The 23,467-nt window shown below is 38.4% G+C and overlaps 1 protein-coding gene across 2 annotated transcripts in view; it reads right to left on the reverse strand.

Moving 5' to 3' along the window:
- Positions 1 to 12,208: 12,208 nt before the first annotated feature.
- The window catches only part of Sp3 (Sp3 transcription factor), a 40,451-nt gene continuing 29,192 nt past the window's right edge, over positions 12,209 to 23,467 (reverse strand). For both annotated transcript variants that reach the window (XM_040745587.1, XM_040745585.1), the window contains 3 exons: positions 20,726 to 20,918; positions 15,402 to 15,598; positions 12,209 to 13,954 (listed from right to left, as the gene is read on the reverse strand). In XM_040745587.1, the coding sequence (XP_040601521.1) occupies positions 13,638 to 13,954; positions 15,402 to 15,598; positions 20,726 to 20,918 (707 nt within the window). In that variant the 3' untranslated portion in view covers positions 12,209 to 13,637. The remainder of the gene's footprint in view (positions 13,955 to 15,401; positions 15,599 to 20,725; positions 20,919 to 23,467) is intronic.

A 23,467-nucleotide genomic window follows, 5' to 3' on the forward strand; every position in this document is an offset into this window, starting at 1 on the left:
TGAGTGAGATAACCCAGACACAGGAAATACAAACATCTCACGTTTCCTCTCATGCATGGGTGCCATCTTTAAGTCTTTAGATATGGGTGCTTAAATTTAAGTATTCACCCATGTCAGTAAACTAGTAAGGGGCAGGACTTCAAGAGAAGTGGGATATAATGTGGGTAGTAAGAAGGAGGAAAGATAAATAATAAAACAAGAAGGATTAAATGGAGTGTGGGGGGCAGGAGGGCAGACTAGAGGTGGATGTATGTGGAGAGATAACTAACACTAAAAAAAAAAAAAAACTCTGAAAATGTCGTTTATAACGAGACCACTGTAGAAGCTACATAAAACACATGCATACACATATATACAAGGAGTTTAAACGGAGTTGCCCTACAACAAGGGTCCAATGCCTTGACCAGATACTACAGGCTACCAAATAAAATTCTCAGTGCCAAATGTTTGCTGCCTCTTCCAGTTGTTAGTCAGTGGGTTCCATTAGGCTCCCTTCCCTCCAAAATCACAGGTTATAGAGTATTGCTTTTGATGGCAAAACCGCATTGCTGAAGGCATCCCATATTTGGATCTGGGGACATGGAGAAACAAGCTTGTAGAGAAGGGAAAGCTTCATCCCTTCTAGCCACCTGGCCTAGAGCCTGCAGGTCCTGTGTGTGCTACCAGGAGACAAAAGCAATCAACAATGTTGCCCAGCAACTGAACGTACAGACACAATGATGGCTGGGCTGGCAAGGCGGGCTGATACAATAATGGCACTCCTGTTGTAAGAGTAACCAACTGCTCTCTAATTGAAGTGAGGCCTGCTCCAAAAAGCAAAGCACATGCCTGGGTTTGTTAACTGGGAAAAAAAAACTGTGGCTGGCTAGGTCATAGGCCCTGCGGAGACCCTAATAATTTCATTCTGTTAAATTGACACAGTAAATGTTTACTTCTTTTTTTTTTTTTTTTTTTTTTTGGTTTTACGAGACAGGGTTTCTCTGTTTTGGAGGCTGTCAGTCTAGCCTGGCCTCGAACTCACAGAGATCCGCCTGCCTCTGCCTCCCGAGTGCTGGGATTAAAGGTGTGCGCCACCACCGCCCGGCAAATGTTTACTTTTTGTAGCCATCAAAGAAACTTCTTTTTGCAGTAAGTGGTGATTAATACTGTGATACACAACTGGTCAGCATGCAGACAATAAGAGACTGTGCAGTGCTCCTCTAAACAAAACATCTGTATCACACTCCCTCCTCACAGCTCGAGTCATCCATCATAGGAGAGAGGGGCAGAGCTTGTAAAAGCCAGAGTGAGTGGATGCCTCCAGTGAAATCGTCGCTGAACACGGCAAGGCCATTGCACACACAACCTCATAGCAGCTGTGGCTACATGTGCAAGACCTTTGCAAGATCAAGCCAAACAAAATTCCAGCTTGGGTGGGAGAGGGTCCCATGAAGTTCCACCTCTAGCTGAGGCACTATTTATGGACAACTAATAGCTATTGGGAAAGGGAGAGGCATTTTTCTTTGAGAGTGTGACTCACTCTCGATAAAAAAAAATCAACCTCCTTCTTTGTGTGTGTGTGTGTTTTAAAAAGTTCAAGGTCATTCTCAACTACATAGCAAGTTGAGATCCATCCTGGGATACTTGAGATCCTGTCTCAAAAAAACATTTTGCCTCCATGGCATTCCTGCACTGGAATAATTTTCAATCCCTTTTCACCACAGATGAACAAGAACCGATTGATGTTTACTAGTTACATAATCCCCTTCCATTTGAAGAAATGCGACAAGAGACCTCATTGCCTCCACTTCAAACTATGTTATACAGACTACCATTACCCTCCTAACACTTGGAGGTGGCAAAGCAACATGGGCTTTCCTCAGTGACAGAGACTCTACAGACTGATATATCATATGGGGGTGGTTAAAACGAAGGGGTAACAGAGGAAGGAATCCTCAGAGAATCCTATTCACTGAAAACACCCAAAAGTCACCCCTATCTCCTCCCTTTCCTGCCAAGTGATCACTGCAAAAAAACAAAAACAAAAACAAAAACAAAAAAAACCTGATTAAAGTCAAAACTGGGCGAATCACTGTGACCTCTCAGAACTTTGTCTCCACTGCTTTGAGGACATTACCAATTTGCAGGGCCACTTCGAACATCTTGACCAAGAAACAGGGGTAAATTAGTACACTTTCTTCAGAGCAGTGCAGACACATCCACGCCTCCCATTAGCTCATTGAGAAAAGCTTACCAACCCCCAGAAACTCTGTCTCCTGATGAAGGCAAGCGAGGCACATTTTAGCTTTGTCTTGGCTGCAGCTTACTTTTGAGCTCAGAATGTGATCTGAGGCTCACTTTGGGCCAGTGCTCACCAGCAGCCCTCAGGATGGCTGCTGCCTCCACAGAGCATCACACATTCTGTGAGACAGCCCAAAGCCATGCAAAACGAGAGCTTGGACTAGAGGAAACACTTCCCACGTTGCAGCTTTTCTTCCTAAGTTCCTATGCAGTGGCAGGGGCTGAAGGTAGACGGAGTTTTCATTTCAAGTCTCCCAAAATGTCTGCATTAGGTTAGCCCCCAAATGGCCCAGCGCTAACATGCTTCCTTGGAAGGACAACCCATTAGTAACCTGTCTTAGTCAGTGTTCTGTTCCTATGAAGATATCCCATGACCAAGGCAACTCTCATAAAGAAAATATTTAATTGGGAGCTTGCTTACAATTTCAGAGGGTTAGCAGACAGGCATGGCATTGGAGCAACAGTTCAGAACTTTATATCCTGATCCAAAGGCAAAAAAGCAGAGAAAGACACTGGGCCTGACAGGGCTTTTGAAACCTCAAAGACCACCCTCAGTGACACACCTCCTCCAACAAGGCCACGCCTCCTATTCCTTCTAATCCTTCTCAAACAGTTCCACTCCATGGTGACTAAACATTTAAATATACTAGTCTATGAGGGCCATTCCCATCCAAACCACCATACAGCTCTTTCATCAATCATGCAACATGTTTTTATTGACAGTTTTTTTTTTTTAATCAAAACAGGTTGAGGAAACAGAGCTAAGCAAAATAGAGACGCAAACTTTCCTGACTGAATTGGTATTACCTCTACCCAAAAAACTTTTTTTCCTGACAGGGTCCCTTTAATATCCAAGGATGGCCTTGAACTCTGTGATGCCATGTTGGCCTTGAACTTGAACTACTCTTGCCTCAGCTCCAAGAGTGGGCCACCCAGCTCTTTATCATCAGTAACTCCTGCCACTCCTCCAGGAAGCCTCCTGTGGACCCCCATCTGGTTCCAGTGGCCCCTTCCCTATCTCCTGTAACATTATGCATACCCCTAGCACTCTTCACTGAAAGGGAATTCCTCATTCCCAAGATTTCAGAGGTGCACTGTTGATTTTATGTCTCAAAATCTGTGTCATTCCCATGTCAGATGTAAAGGACTATATAAAATAATCCTCACAGCATTTTAATTCTTAAGCTCTACAGAAAGCAAGGGAAATGGGTATTCAATGGACAAAATCAGGGGTTTGGGAGAGAATGAGTCTGGTGTGATGACACACTCCTGTGATCTCAGTACTTAGGAAGGATGGAAACAGGTTGAAGCCCAGCTTGGGCTTCGTAAGGACTTACAGACCAGTTTGGGGGCTACAGAGGAAGGGGAGAGAGAGGGAAATGGAGAGAGACAGAGAAATAAAGAGAGAAAGAACACAGGAGACACTTTAAAGTACATCTCTATCACTCTTGATGGTAAATGTAGTTTGGGGCCATGAATTTGGTCTACATCCTCTGTAATCCATTAAAATACTGACAATTTGTTAATAAAACATTTCCCAGGAAACTTTCCATAAGAAGCTTTAGAAGGGAACGAGACAACAGATAATGGGGAAACCAGATTGGCTCGGCCTTAGCTTCACTATGGAGATCTCTAAGATGCTTGTCATCTCTACCAGCTCACCGGTTTAGATGATGAAAGACCCAGTCTCTCTCTGCCACCAGACCAACCAACAGCCCATGAGTTAAGATCACTGAGGGAGTAAGCCCCATGTTTAAAACTTGAAATGAAAACCAGGCCTGTAAATCATAGTGAAAGATACACAGTGAAACTAGAGGAAGAAAACCCTCACATGCCTAGCTCCTCTCAGAAATATGCAGGCTTGTGTGAAATCACAGTACTTTTTAATTCAGAGACTCTTTTCTGCACCCAGTGCCCCATAGTCCTGTCCTTGGGTTTCCCATACCCACTAGCCATCTGTGCTGTCCAGGTGTTTATTATCTTGAGTTCTTGACAAAAAGGAAACAATGTTTCCAGGGCAGTGAATCATCTGCTAAGCAGTGACCAACAACAAAGGCCATTTGCGTGTCTCCAAATAGAGCCGATTAGCACAAGATACAATAAAATTCGAGTTACTGAGTGTTGACTTTTCATAACTACCTATTCCACAAAATAATTCAAAAGTAGGTGGAGAATCACCTACTGCTGATGATCAGAAACACAAAGACCCATCACCGGGGTTGAAGTTAGAGGGCTCCAGAGAAGCCGTTTTCTCTGCTTTTCTTCCTCAATGTTCAGGGCTTACCTTGTTGATAGTATCTTTTAATGCCTGAGAACTACTTTAGTTATTTTGAAGCAGAAAAAAAGTAATCAACATGTATTTGTAACAAAAAGTGTAGACACTGATGTTGTAATTATGTCATCATAAAGAGTATTGTAAAAGACAGCTTGCCTAAAAACATGGAGGAAATAATTTGGGGAAATTGTCAGGGACAGCAATTTGGTAGTTGGAAAATAATTTAGGCAGCAAGCAATGTGGTCTGCTTACCCAAACCATAGAGAAAATGTAATTAAAAGGGGGAATGGAAACTATCTGGGCTTCACAAAGCAAAAGCGGGTAAGGACTTTTCCTGACTGTGGCCTTCTCTTGTTACAAGTATCAGCACAGAGAAGCATGGACACAGCAGCATGAAAGGAAGACAGAGATGTCCAGACTCCTGGCCACCTGGGATTCAGCCCTGAAAATGGGGCTAAGTCTAGAACAGGGCTGGTAATGTTGATACTTTTACCCCTTTGATAGAAGTTGAATTAATATGCAAGTATTGAAGGAAAGAAACGCACCATTAACATAAAGAGGCGGATTGCAGTTCAAACAAAATATGACTCTGCTATTGGAGATATGTAAGTATTATTGCTTACTGTACTCAGAATTTATTTCTTCATAAAGCTCAAATTTTACTTGAGATTTCCAGCTAACAGAAGGATATAGTTTTGGTCTTGGAAAAAAATTAAAATTAAGTGTAACTTGGCCGCATTTAGCTGACAGCATCAGCGTTATTCTCAAGACAAGTTTTTGTCATCATCCCCTCCAAGGTCAGGCTCACCAAGGGAAGGTTGTTTAGACGTGAACACATGTGAGAACCACAGGGTCCTAGCTGCCCTCATGCACGCTAAGAGCTAGAGACATGGATGACACCTCATTCAGCTGAGCAAAACCAGGCAGACACAGGCAAAAGTTCTCTGCTTTGAGCTCAGCCTGACACTTGCAATGAACTCTTGGTGCTCCCTGGGTGGGACATGCATGAACTGAGAACAGATCCACTCTCTAGTCAATCAGTAGATCTCTGCTCTGTGAGGCACAGCAGATAGTTCCAGAAGATATTTTACTGGCTGGGGCTACCTTTCTGATGGTAAAAGAAGCGGTTCAAATGCAAAGAATACAATGCAGGCATAGTAGGTGCATGGTCAAAGCTCACATCTAGGGATCCAGAAAACTGTTTTTCTCGTTCTTTCTCTTTCTTTCTTCCTTATTTATTTATTTATTTTGGTTTTTCAAGACAGAGTTTCTCTGTGTAACATTTCTGACTGTCTTGGAACTCACTCTGTAGACCAGGCTGGCCTCAAACTCATAGAGATCCACCTGCCTCTGCCTCCCAAGCATGGGTGGGTGGGGGGAGCTAGGAGAAAGAGTTGGGGAGGAGGGGAGAGGAGGACATGAGGGAAGAGGAAGGTTGAGTGAGGGGAAGGAGAGCAAGAAAAGAGATACCATAATAGAGGGAGCCATTATAGGTTTAAAGAGTATCTGGCATTAGGGAAATGTCCAGAGATCTACAAAGATGACACCAACTAACAATCTAAGCAATAGTGGAGAGGCTATGTTAAATGCGCTTCCCTGATAATGAGATTGATGACTACCTTACATGTCATCCTAGAGCCTTCATTCAGTAGCTGATGGAATCAGAAGCAGACATCCACAGCTAAACATTGAGCTGAACTCTAGAATCCAGTTATGGAGAGGGAGGAGTGATGAGCAAAGGGGTCAAGACTGGGCTGGTGAAACCCACAGAAACAGCTGACCTGAACAAGGGGGAGCTCATGGACCCCAGACTGATAGCTGGGAAACCAGCGTAGGACTGATACAGATCCCCTGAATGTGGCTGTCAGTTAGGAGGCCTGGTTAATCTATGGGGCCTCTGGTAGTAGATCAGTATTTATCCCTAAAATACAAATGGACTTTGGGAGCACATTCCACATAGAGGGATACTCTCTCAGCCTAGACACAGGTGGGGAGGGCCTACACCCTGCTCCAAATGATATGACAGACTTTGAAGATGCCCCATGGAAGGCCTCACCCTCCCTGGGGAGCAGAAAGGGGCTGGGATAGGGGATTGGTAGAGGGCAGGGGAGGAGGGGAGGGAGAGGGAACTGAGATTGACATGCAAAACAAGCTTGTTTCTAATTTAAATAAAAAAATAGAACAAAGCTAATAAGATAAGCCTATAGACCGAGCTTTTATAACTAATAAGAAATCTCTGAGTCATTATTTGGGAGCTGGCTGGCAGCCCAAAGAAAAATCCAGCTACAGGTTTCACAGAAGTTCAGAGCTTGGTGGGGTAGCACAGCTCAGAGTCAAAGCAGATTAGATTTTCCTGCCATTCCTTAACCCTGGCATCCTGACTCACGCACTAGTGCACATGTTGCTGGGAATAACTTCAATTTATATTTAGAATAAAAATGAATTATTTAATAATTCTTAATAAGCAAGAAATTAAATTCCCTTCATATATATATCACAAGCAAGGGGGGATATCCTTCTGTATACTATGAACATATGTTTCTCTTATTGGTTGATGAATCTAATGCTGATTGGCCAGTAGCCAGGCAGGAAGTGTAGGCAGGGCTACCAGACTAGGAGAATGCTGAGAAGGAAGGCAGAGAGGAGCTGCCAGAAAGAGACACCATGTAGCAGCTGAAGGAGTAACATACTGGAGCATTAGGGTAACCCACAGCCTCATGACAATACAGTTTAATAGAAATGGATTAATAATTAAGAGAGAGCTAGCTAACCATGCTGATATGGTTAACTCTTCTCTACCCTCTCAGCCTGTGCTCACCCCCACCCAAAACCTCAAGTCTAGAACACACAAAATGCCTCAGAGAACCCACCCTTTTCCTTCTATCAGAAAAGGAGGCATCCCACAGAGCCCAAGTGTCTTTAGTTTTGGTGGCGTTTATACCTACCCACCTTTCTACTTCGCATCTGCAGTATCTTGAAAGGTAGTTCCCTTTTCCTCTTTACCAGCTGATAAAAAATAGGTTTGTGCCTATGTTGCAGCTTCATAGTTTCTAGTTTCTATTTCAGGGCTGACTCACTGACTTCCAATGAAGAGTAGTTTAGATTTTGGCCAGCAACATAAACCCCATGAGCAATTTTTTGGCATTGTTTCTTCCTGAATTTGGCCTATCAAGTAACCCTCAAGTTCAACACCAGAGTGTAAACAAGGAAGGCCCAGTTTTTTCTGTGTGAATGTCATAAAAGGTTTACTAGGTGTCCTCATGAACTGTGCCAAGCAGGCAGCCTCGGGGCTACACTTAGGCTGTCTCGTGCTTGGGGGTAGACATTCCAGATGCCACATCTGTGGACAATTAGCAGAGTTATGCTATAACTCTTAAAGGATTATGTTCAAGAAGAAAGGAAAACAAAAACTAGCCTCTCCTAACTTTTCTAAATAAAGCGACTGTGCTCTTATAATGAAACCCGACTGTGCTCTTATAATGAAACACGAGAAACCACACAGAATTCTGCTGAAGACAGAAAGGTAATTGTAGTCATGTCATCAGCCTCTACCCAGAATGCTTAGAAATCACGAAATGATTACCATTCTATCCCAAGTGCTGAGTATATAATAGGCTCTCAAGTGTCAGTTGAAGGAGGGATGTCATCAGCCCTACAAATTCTATGATCCTTAGGACTAAGTCAGAAAACATTTGGTCCATAATTCCCTACCTATTCACCTAAGCCAGTCCACCTATCCTAGTGTACCAGATAAGGATACACATGGAGGAACTAAGTAGATGGTATCCTAAGAATCCCTGCTATTAGTCTCTATGTTACAAGCTTACTTTTTAATGGTGGCAATCCTGTTACCCTTTCCATGGATGAAAATGTTTTAAGAAGGCAAAACATCTGTAGATTAGAATGGACTCAGGAGACAAGTGGGAAGTTGGGAAGAGAGACATACTTTTTCTTCAGCACCCATTTTTAAAGCTGCGTGCGTGCATGCGTGTGTGGTGGTTTGCCTGCATTTATGTAGGTGCACCACATGTGGCAGTACAGTGTGGTCTTAACAGGTGCTGAAATCCCTGAAACTGCAATTAGATTGTTGTGAGCAGCTATGTGGATGCCGGGAATCAAACAAGGGTCCTCTCCAAGAATAGCCAATGTTCTTAGCATCTTTCCTTTAGCACATCAAAAATAAAATTGCTACATCAAATATACAGTTAACAAAACATGTTATTTGAAAGCAGAACAACCAGCTTTAATATTTTTAAGGGCTGGAAATGTAGTTCAGTGGTAAAATACTTGTGTAGTATTCTCAAGGTTTTAAGCTTAATCATTTAAGTGCCACAAAATATGAAAATTTTGTTTTGAAGCCCTGTCTAGCCCTGACTGGCCTCCTGGGTGCTGGGATTAAAGGCATGTCACAATCAGACTGAAGTCCAGTTTTAAAAAACATACTGTGAAGAATGTCTTTAAAACTCTCATGAATGTTAAAAGAAAATTGCTTAATAGGTAGCATAATTATCACTTTAACTTTTATTATTTGCTCAGTACTCAAGGGTTTCCCCAGTATAAAAATTCTCCCATCAGCTCCTGTTAGGGTATTCTGCCCTTGTTTCCACTCTTCCCACACCCTGAAATGACCAGTCTTTTTGGCAGCTCAACTACTCAGTGAGTAGGCTGCTCTGCAGCCTAAAGCCAGCACCCTTTCTTTTCACTGTGGTGTGATGTTCACAACCGTCTGACAGCTTCTACAGAGTCTGTCTTCTTGACTGTTCTTCCAACCTCACCACTGCCTAGAATGTGCTGTTTCCCAAGGTTTAGTCCTCAGCTTAAAATTAGTGTTTGAAAGGACTTGGATGAATTCACCCTTTCTGGGGAGCAGGAATCATTTTTTCCCACAGCACTTTACAAATGCAACAAATACGTAAGTCAATGATTTTATATGCAAATATGATCAAGGTAAGAGGTCAATCTCTTTAACCTTAACAGTAAAAGTGAGCCACTAACATAAAATTCTGTGCCCAGGGTATCAACTAACTTAACTAGTTTCAGGCTGTTATACAAGACTCGCTGCTCATTCATAGCAGTAAGTTTTAAGCACGCTAGTCTATTTACACTGAAAGTATTTACCAACATCATAAAATTTTAACTGTAGTATATAGAATGTCAACTCTTAAAGCCAAAATTTCAAAATGCTAATTCAAATATTAAATACAATATAATGAAACAAAACTTAATAAATTTCAGGCAGTTCTCAGATCTAAACTACAATTAGAATCTGGAAGGAATACCTACTGATCTTATTTTTCCCACAAAATACCAATTATTATGATTTTATACTTTTGCTTTTATTTTTACTGGGTATTTTGGGGGGTGGCTTATAAAAGCATACAATCTTTCCAGGCAAATAATAAATATATATAAAATACAAGGAACAGTAGCCTATTTTTGTCTTATATAAAACCTCTACTTGTTTTTCCTGCTGAATTTTAAGTGATTATAACAAAGGTTATATAACAACCTAATGAGCTGCCAAAAAAAGGGAAAAACAAGCAAAAACAAAAAGGATGAAGCTAGTCAAATGTACTTTAAAAAACATTTTCCAGGTGACTAGATGATTCAGCAGTTAAGAGCACTGGCTGCTGCTTTTCTAGAGGACCTAGATTTGATTCCTAGCATCTATATGTTGGCCCCCAACTGTAACTCCAGTCCCAGAGGATCCAACACCCTTTTCTGGCCTCCTTGAGCACCAAGCATACATGTGATACAGACATACATGCAGACAAAACACCCATACACATAAAGCGTTAAAAAACTTTTACTCATCGGTTAAATGGTCACTACCTGAGCTTGACCCCTAGAGCCCATATAGAGATGGACAAGAAAAGAGCAGCTCATCTTCAGCTACAACTTCAAGGGCAGCCTGTGCTAAAAGAGGCTCTCAAAACATAAAAATGCTTTCTAGGATTTCCTAATTTTTCTTTTGACATATTGCATGCACACAATTGTGACAGCATGTATGTGGAAGTCAGGGGACAACTTTGTAGCAAGCACCTTTATGTACTGAGTCACTGGCCCCAAGAATTTTTTTCTATAAAATGCATCCAGATTACATAACATGTAGGGGTTTTGCTTTGGTTTTGATCTTTTAAGACAGGGTTTCTCTGTGTAGCTTTGTAGACCAGGATGGCCTCAAACTCTGAGAGATCCGCCTGCCTCTGCTACCTAGTGCTGGGATTAAAGTCCTGTGCTGCCATTGCCCAACTCTAACATGTAGTTTTAAATATATTAAAGCATTTTCACTATTTCGAAGGACAAAATTATAAGGCAACTGACTTTGCAATATGTACACCTCCTTTTCTAGCTCCATAGATGTATAATGGCTAATTACTTGCACATAAATACAATGTGCACTAACTCTAGTGAATAAAAAAAAACTGGGCAAAAATATTAAAGGGTGTACAGTGAAAAATACTCCTAACACAGATTTTATAACCACAGAACTTGGCTCAGAGCAACTTCTCAAATACTGTTTCCAAAACATCCAACATTCAAAAACAGAAATTTACAATCCTGTAAGTGTAGGACAAATATTTTCTCCTGTTAGGTAAAATACTAAAGTTCACAAACACCTTTTAAAGCCATTAATAACCTTTCTTTGGTGCATTTAATCTCTACAAAATGCTTGGGAATTCCTGGATCTAAGTGTTGGAAATTCACTGTCAATCTCCAATTACTTAAAACCATCTTGGTGCTGGGGATAATTCAATCAGCAAAGTGTTTACCATATAAGCATGAAGACTCAAGTCTGAGTCCCCAGGTATAGTGGTTCCCTACACCCGGAGGTAGAAACCCTGCCCCCTTAAGGTTAGGTGCCTGCTCAGCCTAACCTAATTGGGGAGCTATGAGGTTAACCTCCATATCCCCGCCCTCCACACATACACATCCTACCTTCTGACTCAGTAGATGTTTGGTTCAAGCAACCTCTACTGACAATATTAATAGAAAATTATTCTAAATTTTTTTTCAAATTCTGATTTTCAAAATTTCACATCCTAAATTTAAGTGTCACTTAGAAAAACTGCCCTTGATTACTGTGTGTGCCTAGAGTTGACTTACGCACTAGAAATTACAAGCAACAGTGTCAAGTTGGGCTGGGATAATGGGATGGAAACTTCACTGACACTGTACACACAAAGAAACATTCCACTGTCTCCTTCCATTCCTACCACCCTTCCTCGGCAACTGTCTGAGGTTCACACACATTCAAAACCTTTTGAATGGCTCCTGCCTGCCATGACTACCACAGCTTGTCTGTTACCATTTCCAGGAATAGTTACGTAAAATTCAGAACTCTAATAAATCAAAATACTTTGCAGTGCTTTGAAAAGGGTAATAGTTTGCAAACTGGTGTTGATAAAATTGATAGAAATCAATGTGAGCTAAGAAGGTAGGCTTTTTTCAAGTTATATTTAATAAATTCATTTTAAGTGAAAAATTAAATTGCCAGCACCTCTATACACCTCTTTTTAAGTAAATATATTTGTTTACAATCCCAGTATCTGAAATCAAGAATCTTAAAACACTAAGGAAAAAAAAAAAAAAAGGCCAGACTTTCTTATCCATACCACTGCAGTATTTTAAATCCATTGGACTACAACAAACTCAAAAGAAAAAAAAATAGTGTTTTATTAACTACCACACTGTTATAATACACTTTAAACGTACAATAAGGTAGCCTTTAAATCTGAGGTGGTCTTAAAGATAACAAATGAACAGAATCCAACTTCTTGAAATAGGTGAACTGCTGCAGTTATAGGTACATTTAGGAAAATTGTAGAGCTCTTACAAGACCAGCAATGTAATTTTATTTTGTACATTTTTAATTGAAAATATAAACAATAATTAAAAAATAAAAGAAAATACAGCATAATAAAAAACATACATTTCTCAATTAAATGTATTGGATACATATAAATTTTAAGGGAAGAAGCAAAAAAGGAAAATGGTTGTTGATATTTAAGTGCAGACTGACTATCTAGACAAAAAAATTAAAAAATATCATAAAGCCTCTAGTTTCTATGACTAATATCCATATGGTTGGAGTATCGTCACTGTGGAAGTGATTTTGTTATGTTTGCATATGTTATACTTTATTGGTAATTTACACAATGGCTTTTAAGGCCCTGGCAGACATGGTTTTTTGGAAACAAGATTGGATTTAAAAAAAAAAAGAAAAAGAAAAAAAAAATCACTGCTAAGATGCAATACACCATATTATTATTTTTTTGGTCCTCCAAACTTCAGGAAAAGGGGTAATTCACTAGAACATTTTCTTACCATCCAAATGCCTCAACCTACACATTTTTAACTTTTTAAAAACATCGGTTATATTGCCCAGCTTCATTATTGAAAGAATATTAACAAGACATTATTTTGGCAAATTAAATCTTAAACATGGCTTTTCAACAGGATTTAAAAGGTGACTATCCCTAAAGTTCCATGTTAAAATGTAGTTTTCAAAATCTTACAAGAGTAATGCTTAAAATATTGTACAGTTAACCTAATTAAAATAATTAGCTTCAAAATGACAAATTGATAAGCTAAGTAAAGCCTACACTATGTAACATTTGCTTCGAAACTTGATTTGTCAGTTATGCATAATAAAAATTCCAGTCATCAAGAAAATTACAAAAATTTATCATAACATGATTTCTTTCACCCACCAACTTTTTTTTATCTTACAATAGATAAATACCAACAGTTTCTCATTTTTACACTAAACCACACAGGATTGATGCATTTGGTTAGACTACCATTCGCATTGTTAAATTCAATTTTCTCTTTATATAACTTGGTAAAATTTCATTTCTTCTAGATTCCAAAAGTACCTACAAAACCCATGCAATTTTACCATTTTTAATATACTATGGAATATCATACAAAGTAAGGCATTTCAGTGTCATGTATAACCAAGTTACTGTCAATCCAAAAATTTTTGCACATCAATAAAAAGATATCTAAGAACTTAGGAACAATATTCTTCTCACTACTGTATAAAAATAACCACAATGAATAAGTATTTGTGTAATATTTACTCCATTGTCTCATTTCCAGAAACTGTGACAAGCTGTAAAGGTATTTCAGTGTTGGTAAGGATGTCTTGATTGCTGGTGGCAGAAGTATTGACAGTTCCTATCCCTGAAACAGACCCCTGTTGAATATTTGCAAGGATAAGCGTTGTTCCTCCTGCAGTAATCAAGGTATCATCTCTCCCAGCTTCTACAGATGCCAGCACTGTACTGCTAGAGTGAATAACTTTTTTATTCTGATGTGTTTTAATATGTTTGGCAAGGTGGTCACTTCTCATAAAACGTTTTGAACATTCTGGACAAACAAACTTCTTCTCACCTGTAAAGAAAAATTAAATTGCTTAGTTTTAAAATTTCACATTTACAGATTAATGTCAGTCTCTCCTGAAACAGAAGGGTTAGCAGAACTATACTAGTCTCATAAGCTGCCTCTCCAAGATTTCCCTTATGGAAATAATTCTACCCAAATATTTGGCATTCTTCCATTCCCCCCTCCCCAACATGGTTTTTCTGTGTAGCCCTGACTGTTCTGGAAGTCACTATGAATTTCAAGCTGGTCTTGAACTCAAGAGATCTGCCTGCCTCTGCCTCCCGAATGCTGAGATTAAAGGTGTGTCCCAAGACTGCCCAACTCGATGTCAAAGCTAAACTGTCTTACAAGTTCAAGGTCCCTCTTTAATCTATGCCCATTTGGGTGATCAAATAATCCACACATATATGATCAGATTTTTTTCCCCCTCCAGATACATTATTCTTTTTCACAACCTACTGAGGAAATTCCACTGGGGAAAAATTCTGTTGGGGGCCATTTTAGGATCTACACTCTAATTGCTCAATGATACTATTGTCTAGAACTTTCTCTCCTGAGCATATTCAACAAATTATAATAGAAGTCCTGTCACTCTGCTAAGCTCAAAGAGGTTAATCTCATCTTCTAACAAGCAAAACTAAAACAAACAGAGCTTTTAATGTGCATATACTGCCTCATATGCCAATGTCATCTTCTATGACATTCAAAGCCAAACTAAGCAGAGACAACTTATCTGCTTAACCAAATAGAAAACTACAAGTAGGTAATGTATCAGACTTCAAAATTCATATTCATTTGACCATGCTTCTTTCTAGATACTTCCTTATAGTGTCAACTTTCAATTCTTCACCATTGCACATAGAACACTTTGATCATTTAATTTTAACACAAGAAAATTACATTATACTATGTTAGACTTCAGTGTGAATCTGTCCTATACCCATCTCACAATCACCATACATTACGTAAAAAAGAATAACTGATAACGAATACCTCAATGAAATACCCTTCCCTCACCTCAGTACCCAAACAGAAAAGATGAAGTATCAGAATTTACCAGAAAAGATTTTATTATTTGCTAGTATAATGAGACAGCACTAATTTAAAACATGTGAACAGAATCAAGAGTCAATGTGTTTTAAGACATTCAAATGTCAGTGAAAGCTAACATAAAATAAAAACTATCAAGAAAACTTACACTAGCTTGTTTTTTGAACTTAAGCTGGTATTACTGAAGGTGGATTTTTGATCTAATTAATCCACTTTAAAGATCTGATCAAGGTATGCTGAAAAAATGTCTAGTATGTTTGATAGTCTACAATTCATCTTGTCTTTTAAAAGCAACTATTGAATAGGGATGCAGCTCAATGTGTTTCGAGTATACACATGTGTTCAATTCCTAACAAAGAGAGGGAGGGAGGAAGAGAGGAGGAGAAAACATAAAAATATTAGTAACCTGTATGTGTTCTTCTGTGCCTCTGTAATTCATCACTTCGTGTAAATCTTTTGCCACAGAACATCCAGTTACAAATAAAAGGGCGTTCTCCAGAATGCCAACGTAGATGCGCTCTCAAATGTGAGGTTTTCCCATAGACTTTACCACATCCTGGTATATGACAAATGTGTTGCTTCTTCTTTCCAAGATTGGTACCTCTAAAAAACACACAGAGAATAATATATATTTATATCAAAGCATTCAAAACCATTTATATCAGTTTCTTGAGTTTCAAAAAGAAGGTATTACCACCAAGAGAACGATCACAAATCAAAACCATTTAAGTCTATTTAAGTGAAAATATGTTTTAAATATACAGATTTAATGTACTAATTTCATTCAAGAATTGTTGTCTGAATATAGCTATGTTCAATAATGATATAACTAAAAGAACACTTCATACACAAAGAATACACAATAAAGCTATTAACTATCCCATCAGAATCGTTTGCAAATACTATGCACAGAATCAATTCAATTAACAATACAGGAAACTAGTTTTATTCAAAGTCATGATGTCAGATAATTTTTATAATTTATTACCCAAAGAATAATACAGAAACTCATCATAGGTACAGTTAAAAGGCAGATAGACAGCTTAGGCAGGATTTAACATGATTTAAGAACATTTAAGTACTCGAATGGTTACACCCTGCATACACTTGACTTCCGATCCATGTTTTTTAAAAAATCTAGCTAAAGCTATTTTCTTAACTCTCCTGGTATCTCACACAACAAATACAAATCAAAATCTTTACTGTTAAAACCCTCCCCCCATAAACCATGCAGACACCCAAAATTATTCATAAGAGATACAACAAAATACCATTTTCTCCACAGTGCAAAATTTTACATTGTACTTGAGTATTTGATACAAAGGACAGTTTGGGAGATGTTCTCAGATGGGTGAATGGAGGCATTTTAGTCTAAGCAAGAAGAAACCTTTTTGAATCCAGAAACAGTATTTCAATAACATTAAGCACAACAAAAACATTTCTTGAGAACAAAATAGGATTGTTACTGAATTTTTTTAAAGCATGATTTCTTGGACATAATTATCAAAACCACACTGTATAAACTTCACAATGTTTCTCTAAGATTTAAAAAAAAAAGGCACCTTAACCCCTCCCCAACTCCCCTCCTCCCTCAATCTCAATCTAAGTGTAGCCTGTAAACCTTTCACAACTACTAAATCCTCCTGTATACAATATACCTATCGTCTTTCAAATTTCCCCCACATTTATATTTTAATGTACTCACACTCAGTAGCATGTGAAATTGCCATAGGACAAACAGTGCTAAACGGTGCAGTGCTGGCTGTTAGATGCCATAGGTGTTCTGAACAGGGAGACATCAATGTGGGCTCCAGTAGTTAGAGAAGGCTTCGTGGAGGAGGTGGGTAGGATTTAGATAGAAAGGAGGGAAGGCATTCCAGGCAGAGGAATAGCATAAGTAAAGACAAGGAGGAATCATGCTGTTGTCTCAAGGGCAAGGATGTCATAATCTAACACATTCTAGTTTCTGCTCCAGTCCACCCCCAATTTCTAAGCCTCTTTAAAGAGCTGAGTTGAGAAAAACAGGTTTTTCCTGACTTATTTTCAATGCCCATGTCTTGTTTCCATTTAATTTAGCTTTTTAAAATTTGCTTTATTCTTAAATAGATCTAAGAGAAAGAACAATGTCTTTATTGGTATTAATATTGCGTTCACCATAGCAATTTCACAGGAAACCCAACTCAGTTCACTCATGACTTCATACTCCTTTGTTAAGGGTACCACTTTGGTGAACTAATGTGATTTTATAAACTCAAAAGTATAATCTGACAACCTTAGCAAAATTTTAGCCTGTGAGCACCAACAAAATACAAGACTAACAAATGAACAGTAACAAACAGGCTCTCAGAAGACTGAGAAAAATGGTAGGGAAAGACTTTTTTTTCTGTTGAATTATAAGGCAAATGAAAAGTAGTCATTAAAAATGGAATATGCATCTAGGAAAAAAATCAAGTTGCATCACCTGTATTATATTTTAAGGTAAATGCTTAGCTTGCTGATATCCAAGTTAGTGCTTAAGGAAATCTAACCCAGGGTAAGATCTAGATAGACCAGATGTATTCACGGCCTATCCTATGAAGGAAAAGACTCTTGGTGTTTCCATCTTGAATATACTAATGTCCATTATATTACCCCATGTAACTAGCAATTTTCAATTTCTGCTCATGAGTGCCTAAACTTGTACCTAATAATTCAAGGACAAGATAGCAACACAGAATAAATTCAAATTCTGGACAAGTTAAGGAAAGTTAAATAACTACAGCCTCTTTTGCTTATGGTGGCAGAAACACAAGCTGAAATGCTGACAAAACAAACTTTGTAAAATAAATGGATTGATGCTTAATTCATGCAAAACCCATGTAACAATAATGCCTTTAGATGACTTTGCATTATCATAACTATTTCTTCAACTAGTGTCTAAAGACTGGTTCTGCTATATAAAGACTGGCTAACTGTTTTAATTTTTTTTTAATTCAAGTCTATTGTTTTGTATGTGCGAATGCTTTTCTAGTATGTACGTCTGTACACTACAAGCATGGGTAAGCTGCCATATCGGTGTTGGGAACCGAACCTGGACCCTCTGGAAGAACAGCCAATGCTCTTAACTACTGAGATATCTATCACTCCAGCCCCTGAAATATTTTCTTTTATAGCTTGCTCAAAAAAAAGCAAACAAAAGTTTTCTAAAGGTAAATGAAATTAGTTTTTTAAATTGCTATCTTGCCCAGTTTATGTATTTAGAAAATGGTTAAGAAAAAAGTCAATATTCAACGCTTAAAAATAAATTAAGTTGCAGAATATTCTTAGACTTACTATTTATATTAATGCTTCTAATAATTAGCTATTTATACAAGTAAGCCTACTGCATCAAACCATGTTGAATTCTGTTCAAATCAAGTTTAATAAACTACTATTCCAAGAATCTTGATTTGTATTGCTTAGAATAAGTAAGCTACTAAAACAATTAAGTAAAAAAATTCTATGAGAAAACTACTTGCTATAATTTCTGGTACAGGTAAAACTTTTAGTATCTAAAAGACTTAACTTTATGTTTGTTAGTTGTAAGTGAATTCCTTTACTAATAAAATGCATTGTGCAGATGGACCACTGACAGTAAGAGCAATGTAGAAAGAACTGAGAAAATATACTTGTACATGTGAAAGTTCACATAAATTAACAGTTCCACAAGACAGACAATTCACAAAATGACTTTTATAAAATTAACTACTGAATATGTTCAACCTTACCAAGCAGCAAAACAAACTAAAATAAATGAACTATTTCATGCCCATCAAACTTGAAAGGGTTTTTAAAAAGAAGTAAAAAGTAAGAGTTGATCAGGACATGGGAACACAAACATCCTGAGACAGTGCTGGTGTAGGTAGAAAAGCAATACAGCTTTTTAGCAGACAATTCCATTGACCCAGCAATTCTATTTCTGTCAACAAACACTAATGAGACAATCAGACAGATGTACAAGGACGTTAAGTGTGAGGATTATGACAAATCCCAAACAAAGGAGAAAGTTAAGTTATATATCCACATACAATAATATACATCGATCAAAAGAGGACACAGTGAGAACTTGGAAATACGGTCACAAAAACTTACAAAACAAGAGACGTAAACAGCAAGAATAAGATGTTTCTACTCTAAAACATGTGGTATTGCACAAAAATATTATAGTGGTTAGATCTTGAGGTAGGATATGATTTGTGGGGCTTGTGTTGTTCTGAAATATTCTACTTCCTCTCAATTTTTGGGACATGTTTAGCAAATTAATTTAAAATGGTTTTTAACTTTCAAGAGTAAGTGAAGGCTAAGTAAGCACTGACCCCCATATAGACTTGATGAGTAACTTATCTTGAAAGTGCCTCTAAAAGAAGAGTATATTTCAGAAAAATTACTGCCTATCCAGAATTCCACATTTATTATAAATATCTAAAGGTCAGGTTCAAAAGCAGACCCATTCAGTTGGCAATACAATGAAGGGTTAGCACTCTCGAGTATATAAACTGGTTCGAAAGCCAGTTGGTACAGGCTAGTCTCAAACTCTCTCGTTGAGTGCCGGCAATTCTATCTCACTGAGTGCATGTGTGCATTTAAGCAATTCAACTATGTTTGACACGTATGTGCCACTTATAAGAACATAGTAAATTTTCGAAAGTTAGCAGCTATCAGGCCCCTCCCCCTTGTGCAGTTTTCAAGTCTCACTGAAAGACATCTCTGTCCTAGCCATTATTGTTGCAAATGAACTGATCAAAGTAGAAATCAATTTATAGGAACAACCAGAGAGCTGAAAGATAATCAAGCTTATAACCATGTGCATTTATATACACAGTTATACTCATTCAGCATATTTTGCATACTTAAAGTAATAGGAGAAAGGTATTGTAGCCTTTCACAATAATGACTGTAGATTTTTTATCATTCTGTCTTTGTTTTACATATTTCAAAGCTGGGCAAATAAGATTCTGTGACTACTGAATGTCATTATGAAATATAATCCTGCCCATCTAGTATTTTCCAACTTAATTACATCTTGCTTGATACCAACATTGTTATCCAAGTTTTCTTTTTGCTAACATTTGGTCTTCCATCCCAGTTTCAATAATACTGTACCAATCATTTGAGATGTTTCTTACAGTAACATCAGGATAGATTTTGTTGGGGCCTTTTTTTTTTTTATATAAGTCTCTCTTAATAAGTTTACTCTATCTACACTTAAAGTAATTACCAACCATTTGAATTCATTCCTATAAGATTATTTTTGTCTTAGTTTATCTTTAAAAATAAGAATAAGGTGAAATACTACCATGCTACTTTCAAAAAAATAAGCTCCCATCACTCTCATTCCTGTTGAAAATATATTTATACTTATCAACTATTCTTAACTTCTTACTTTTATGCAGCAATCTCAACTACATTTTTTTTCTCTGTATTTAGGCCAAACTTATTACTAGTTTGCAAACAGGCTAATAAACTGGGACCCATAAAATTGTATGTTATATTCTTTTGAAGACTAAGCAATTTTAGTTTAAAAGGCATTTAGATACGAAAACTTGTATATATCTTGTCTAACTTCTGCCACTCATACAGTCAGTCATACACCCAAAATGATCATGTGATGAATAATTTACCATAATAAAGTGATATGGCATGCAATGTTTTAAAAACTAGGATGATATTGGCACTCCCTAAAGCAACAACACATGGTTGATGTATGCATACCTCCCACCACCTTCTTTGCAGTTGGGACAGGTGCAAGCTACCCTCCGAAGTCTTTTTCCTTCTTGATGTTGTTGGTCCCCTTCTTCATCTACCACTTGTACTCTTAAGTGTGTTAGGTCATTGGTATTCAGTGTAGAATCACCACTGAGCTGCCACTCTTCAGGGTCAGGTTCTTCTTCCTTGATTCTAATATCTAGAGATAAAAGGGGGCAGCACACATAACATATGAGATGCAGCCTACTGATTTAAAAACAAACATTAGTTTCAAACTTTTTTAAGTTAAAGTATTAAGGGGAAAAAAATCAACTGTTTATAAAGCATATTCACTTTCCTTTGTGGCTTTTTCCCTTCAAAACAATCTACTTCATTTTTAACAGACTTAGCAAAAAGGGAATAAGGCAAGCAACAGAGCTTACTTTTTTTAAGGCTCCAATAAGAAATGTGAAACTTCAAATTTGTTGGTTAGTCAACTGAGGTACTGCAGCACCAAACCTATGGCCTCATAGCCCTCTCCCCTTTCTTCCTTATAATTTCTTTGAAATAATCATAGTTAATTTTCCCAGGTTTGTCCTGAACTTGCAACTTCCTGCCTCAGCATACAGCTAAAATTTGAGGTCTGCAACAGCAGGTCCAATCATTCAATAAATTTAATAACCAATTTAGCCTGGAACATAGGTCTTTAACATCTTACAACGTATAGCCATTTTATTTATAGGTGCCATATGAATGTAAAGAAATGTATTCACAGGGCCAGGGATATACCTCAGTCAGTATAGTGTCCTGTCTCAAGCGCATGAGAATATACCCACATAAAAATTGAGTACTACGGTACATATATGTCACAGGGGCGGGGAGTGGAACAGCATGGCACACCAGGGAGGACATACGAGTGCAAGTGGATTCCTATAGCCTACTGGCTGGCTAGCCTAGCCAAATCAGCTAGCTCCCAGTTCAGAAAGAGATCTCCAAATGTAAGGCTGACAATTGAGACATACACCCAAGGACAATTGCTGGTCTCCATCCTCCCTCCCTCCCTCCCTCCCTCCCTCCCTCCCTCTCTCTCTCTCTCTCTCTCTCTCTCTCTCTCTCTCTCTCTCTCTCTCTCTCTCACACACACACACACACACACACACGGAGTGAAAATTACATAGACAGACAGCATTACCTGCATTCATTTGTACAGTAATACGCAAAATCAAGTTTTAAAGTCCACAATTACTTAAGTACTTATAATGACTACTTTATACAAGGACGTATACAAGTATGAACCAGCTTCCAGTTTATTATAAACGAGACTGGGAAGCAAAATGAGTAAAGTGATAAAAAGTGAATACAGCATAAAGTCATGTTATTTTCTTGGCCAAGACAAAGATCTCTACATATCAATAATGCATCATTTTCTAAGTGATCCTATGGCTACTAAGGTTTTCTCAACCCAGAAAATGATGATAAAAGTATCATCTACATAGACTCCTTTATGGAAACAAAACAAACAAACAAGCAAAACCTGAATTCCTGAAAAACATATATACAAACTAAAAATCCTATTTTAAATCTTTACTAATTGTTAATTAATACTTTGGACAAAAATGATCTTGAAAATAAAGTATGTAGTTCTTGAATGCAACTTGGTGGTAGAGTACCCAAAATTTGGTCCCCAACATGAGGAAACATAAAACAAAATGTATATAATTTTACAGTAATGCAAACTTAAACACATTTTTTTAAAATCTAAGGGAAAAAGAAGAGGAGGAATTCAGGGCTGAACAGTAGAGTGGATGTAAGAATGACTGAAGAGGCTGGAGAACCAGCTCACTGGCTAATGGACTGTGGTGCTTTTCCAGAGGGACCAGGTTTGGTGCTCCCCAGCACCTACATGGTGGATTCAACTGCCAAGAATCCCAATTGCAGAGGAACTAACAACCTCTTCTGGCCTCCAAGGGTACCTGAACTCACATGCACATATTCCCACACAAATGCACACGTGATTTTTTTAAGATTTATTTTTAATTATGTAGTGCCTGTGTATGCACATGTGAATGCAGGTGTCCGTGGATGTCAAAGACACAAGAACCCTGTGGAGCTACAGGCAGCTATAAGTTACCTGACATGGGTACAGAGAATCTAACTTGGATCCTCTGCAAAAGATGGTAACCACTGGGCCAACTCCAACCACCAACACATGCACATAACTAAAAATAAAATAGTGAGCAAAAAAGCACTACTAATAACACATGTAACTGGGCACATATTGTTGTACACATATGTAGTTCAGATCTAAATCTGAAACTAACCTGGTCTACAGAACAAGACTGTTGAAACAAAACAAAGGGCTGGAGAGATGGCTCAGTGGTTGAGGACACACACAACTCTTACAGAAGACCTGGGTGCAGTTTGGGAGGAGGGGGAGGGGAGGAGAAAGGAGGGAGGGAGGGAGGGAGGGAGGGAGGGAGGGAGGGAGGGAGGGAGGGAGGGAGGGAGGGAGGGAGGGAGGGAGGCAGGCAGGCAGGCAGGCAGGCAGGCAGGCAGGCAGGCAGGCAGGCAGGCAGGCAGGCAGGCAGGCAGGCAGGCAGGCAACCAATAAGTATGGTAAAGAATGGAAAACAACCTGGCTGAGGGAATGGAGATATTATAGAACAGTGGTTCTAAACCTAATACTGTGATCCTTTAAAACTGTTCATGTTGTGGTGACTGACTCCTAACCATAAAATTACTATTATCTCACTGCTACTTCATAATTGT

Source organism: Mesocricetus auratus, unplaced genomic scaffold (assembly GCF_017639785.1).
Source record: "Mesocricetus auratus isolate SY011 unplaced genomic scaffold, BCM_Maur_2.0 Super-Scaffold_100004, whole genome shotgun sequence".
In the NCBI taxonomy this organism is placed as follows: domain Eukaryota; kingdom Metazoa; phylum Chordata; class Mammalia; order Rodentia; family Cricetidae; genus Mesocricetus; species Mesocricetus auratus.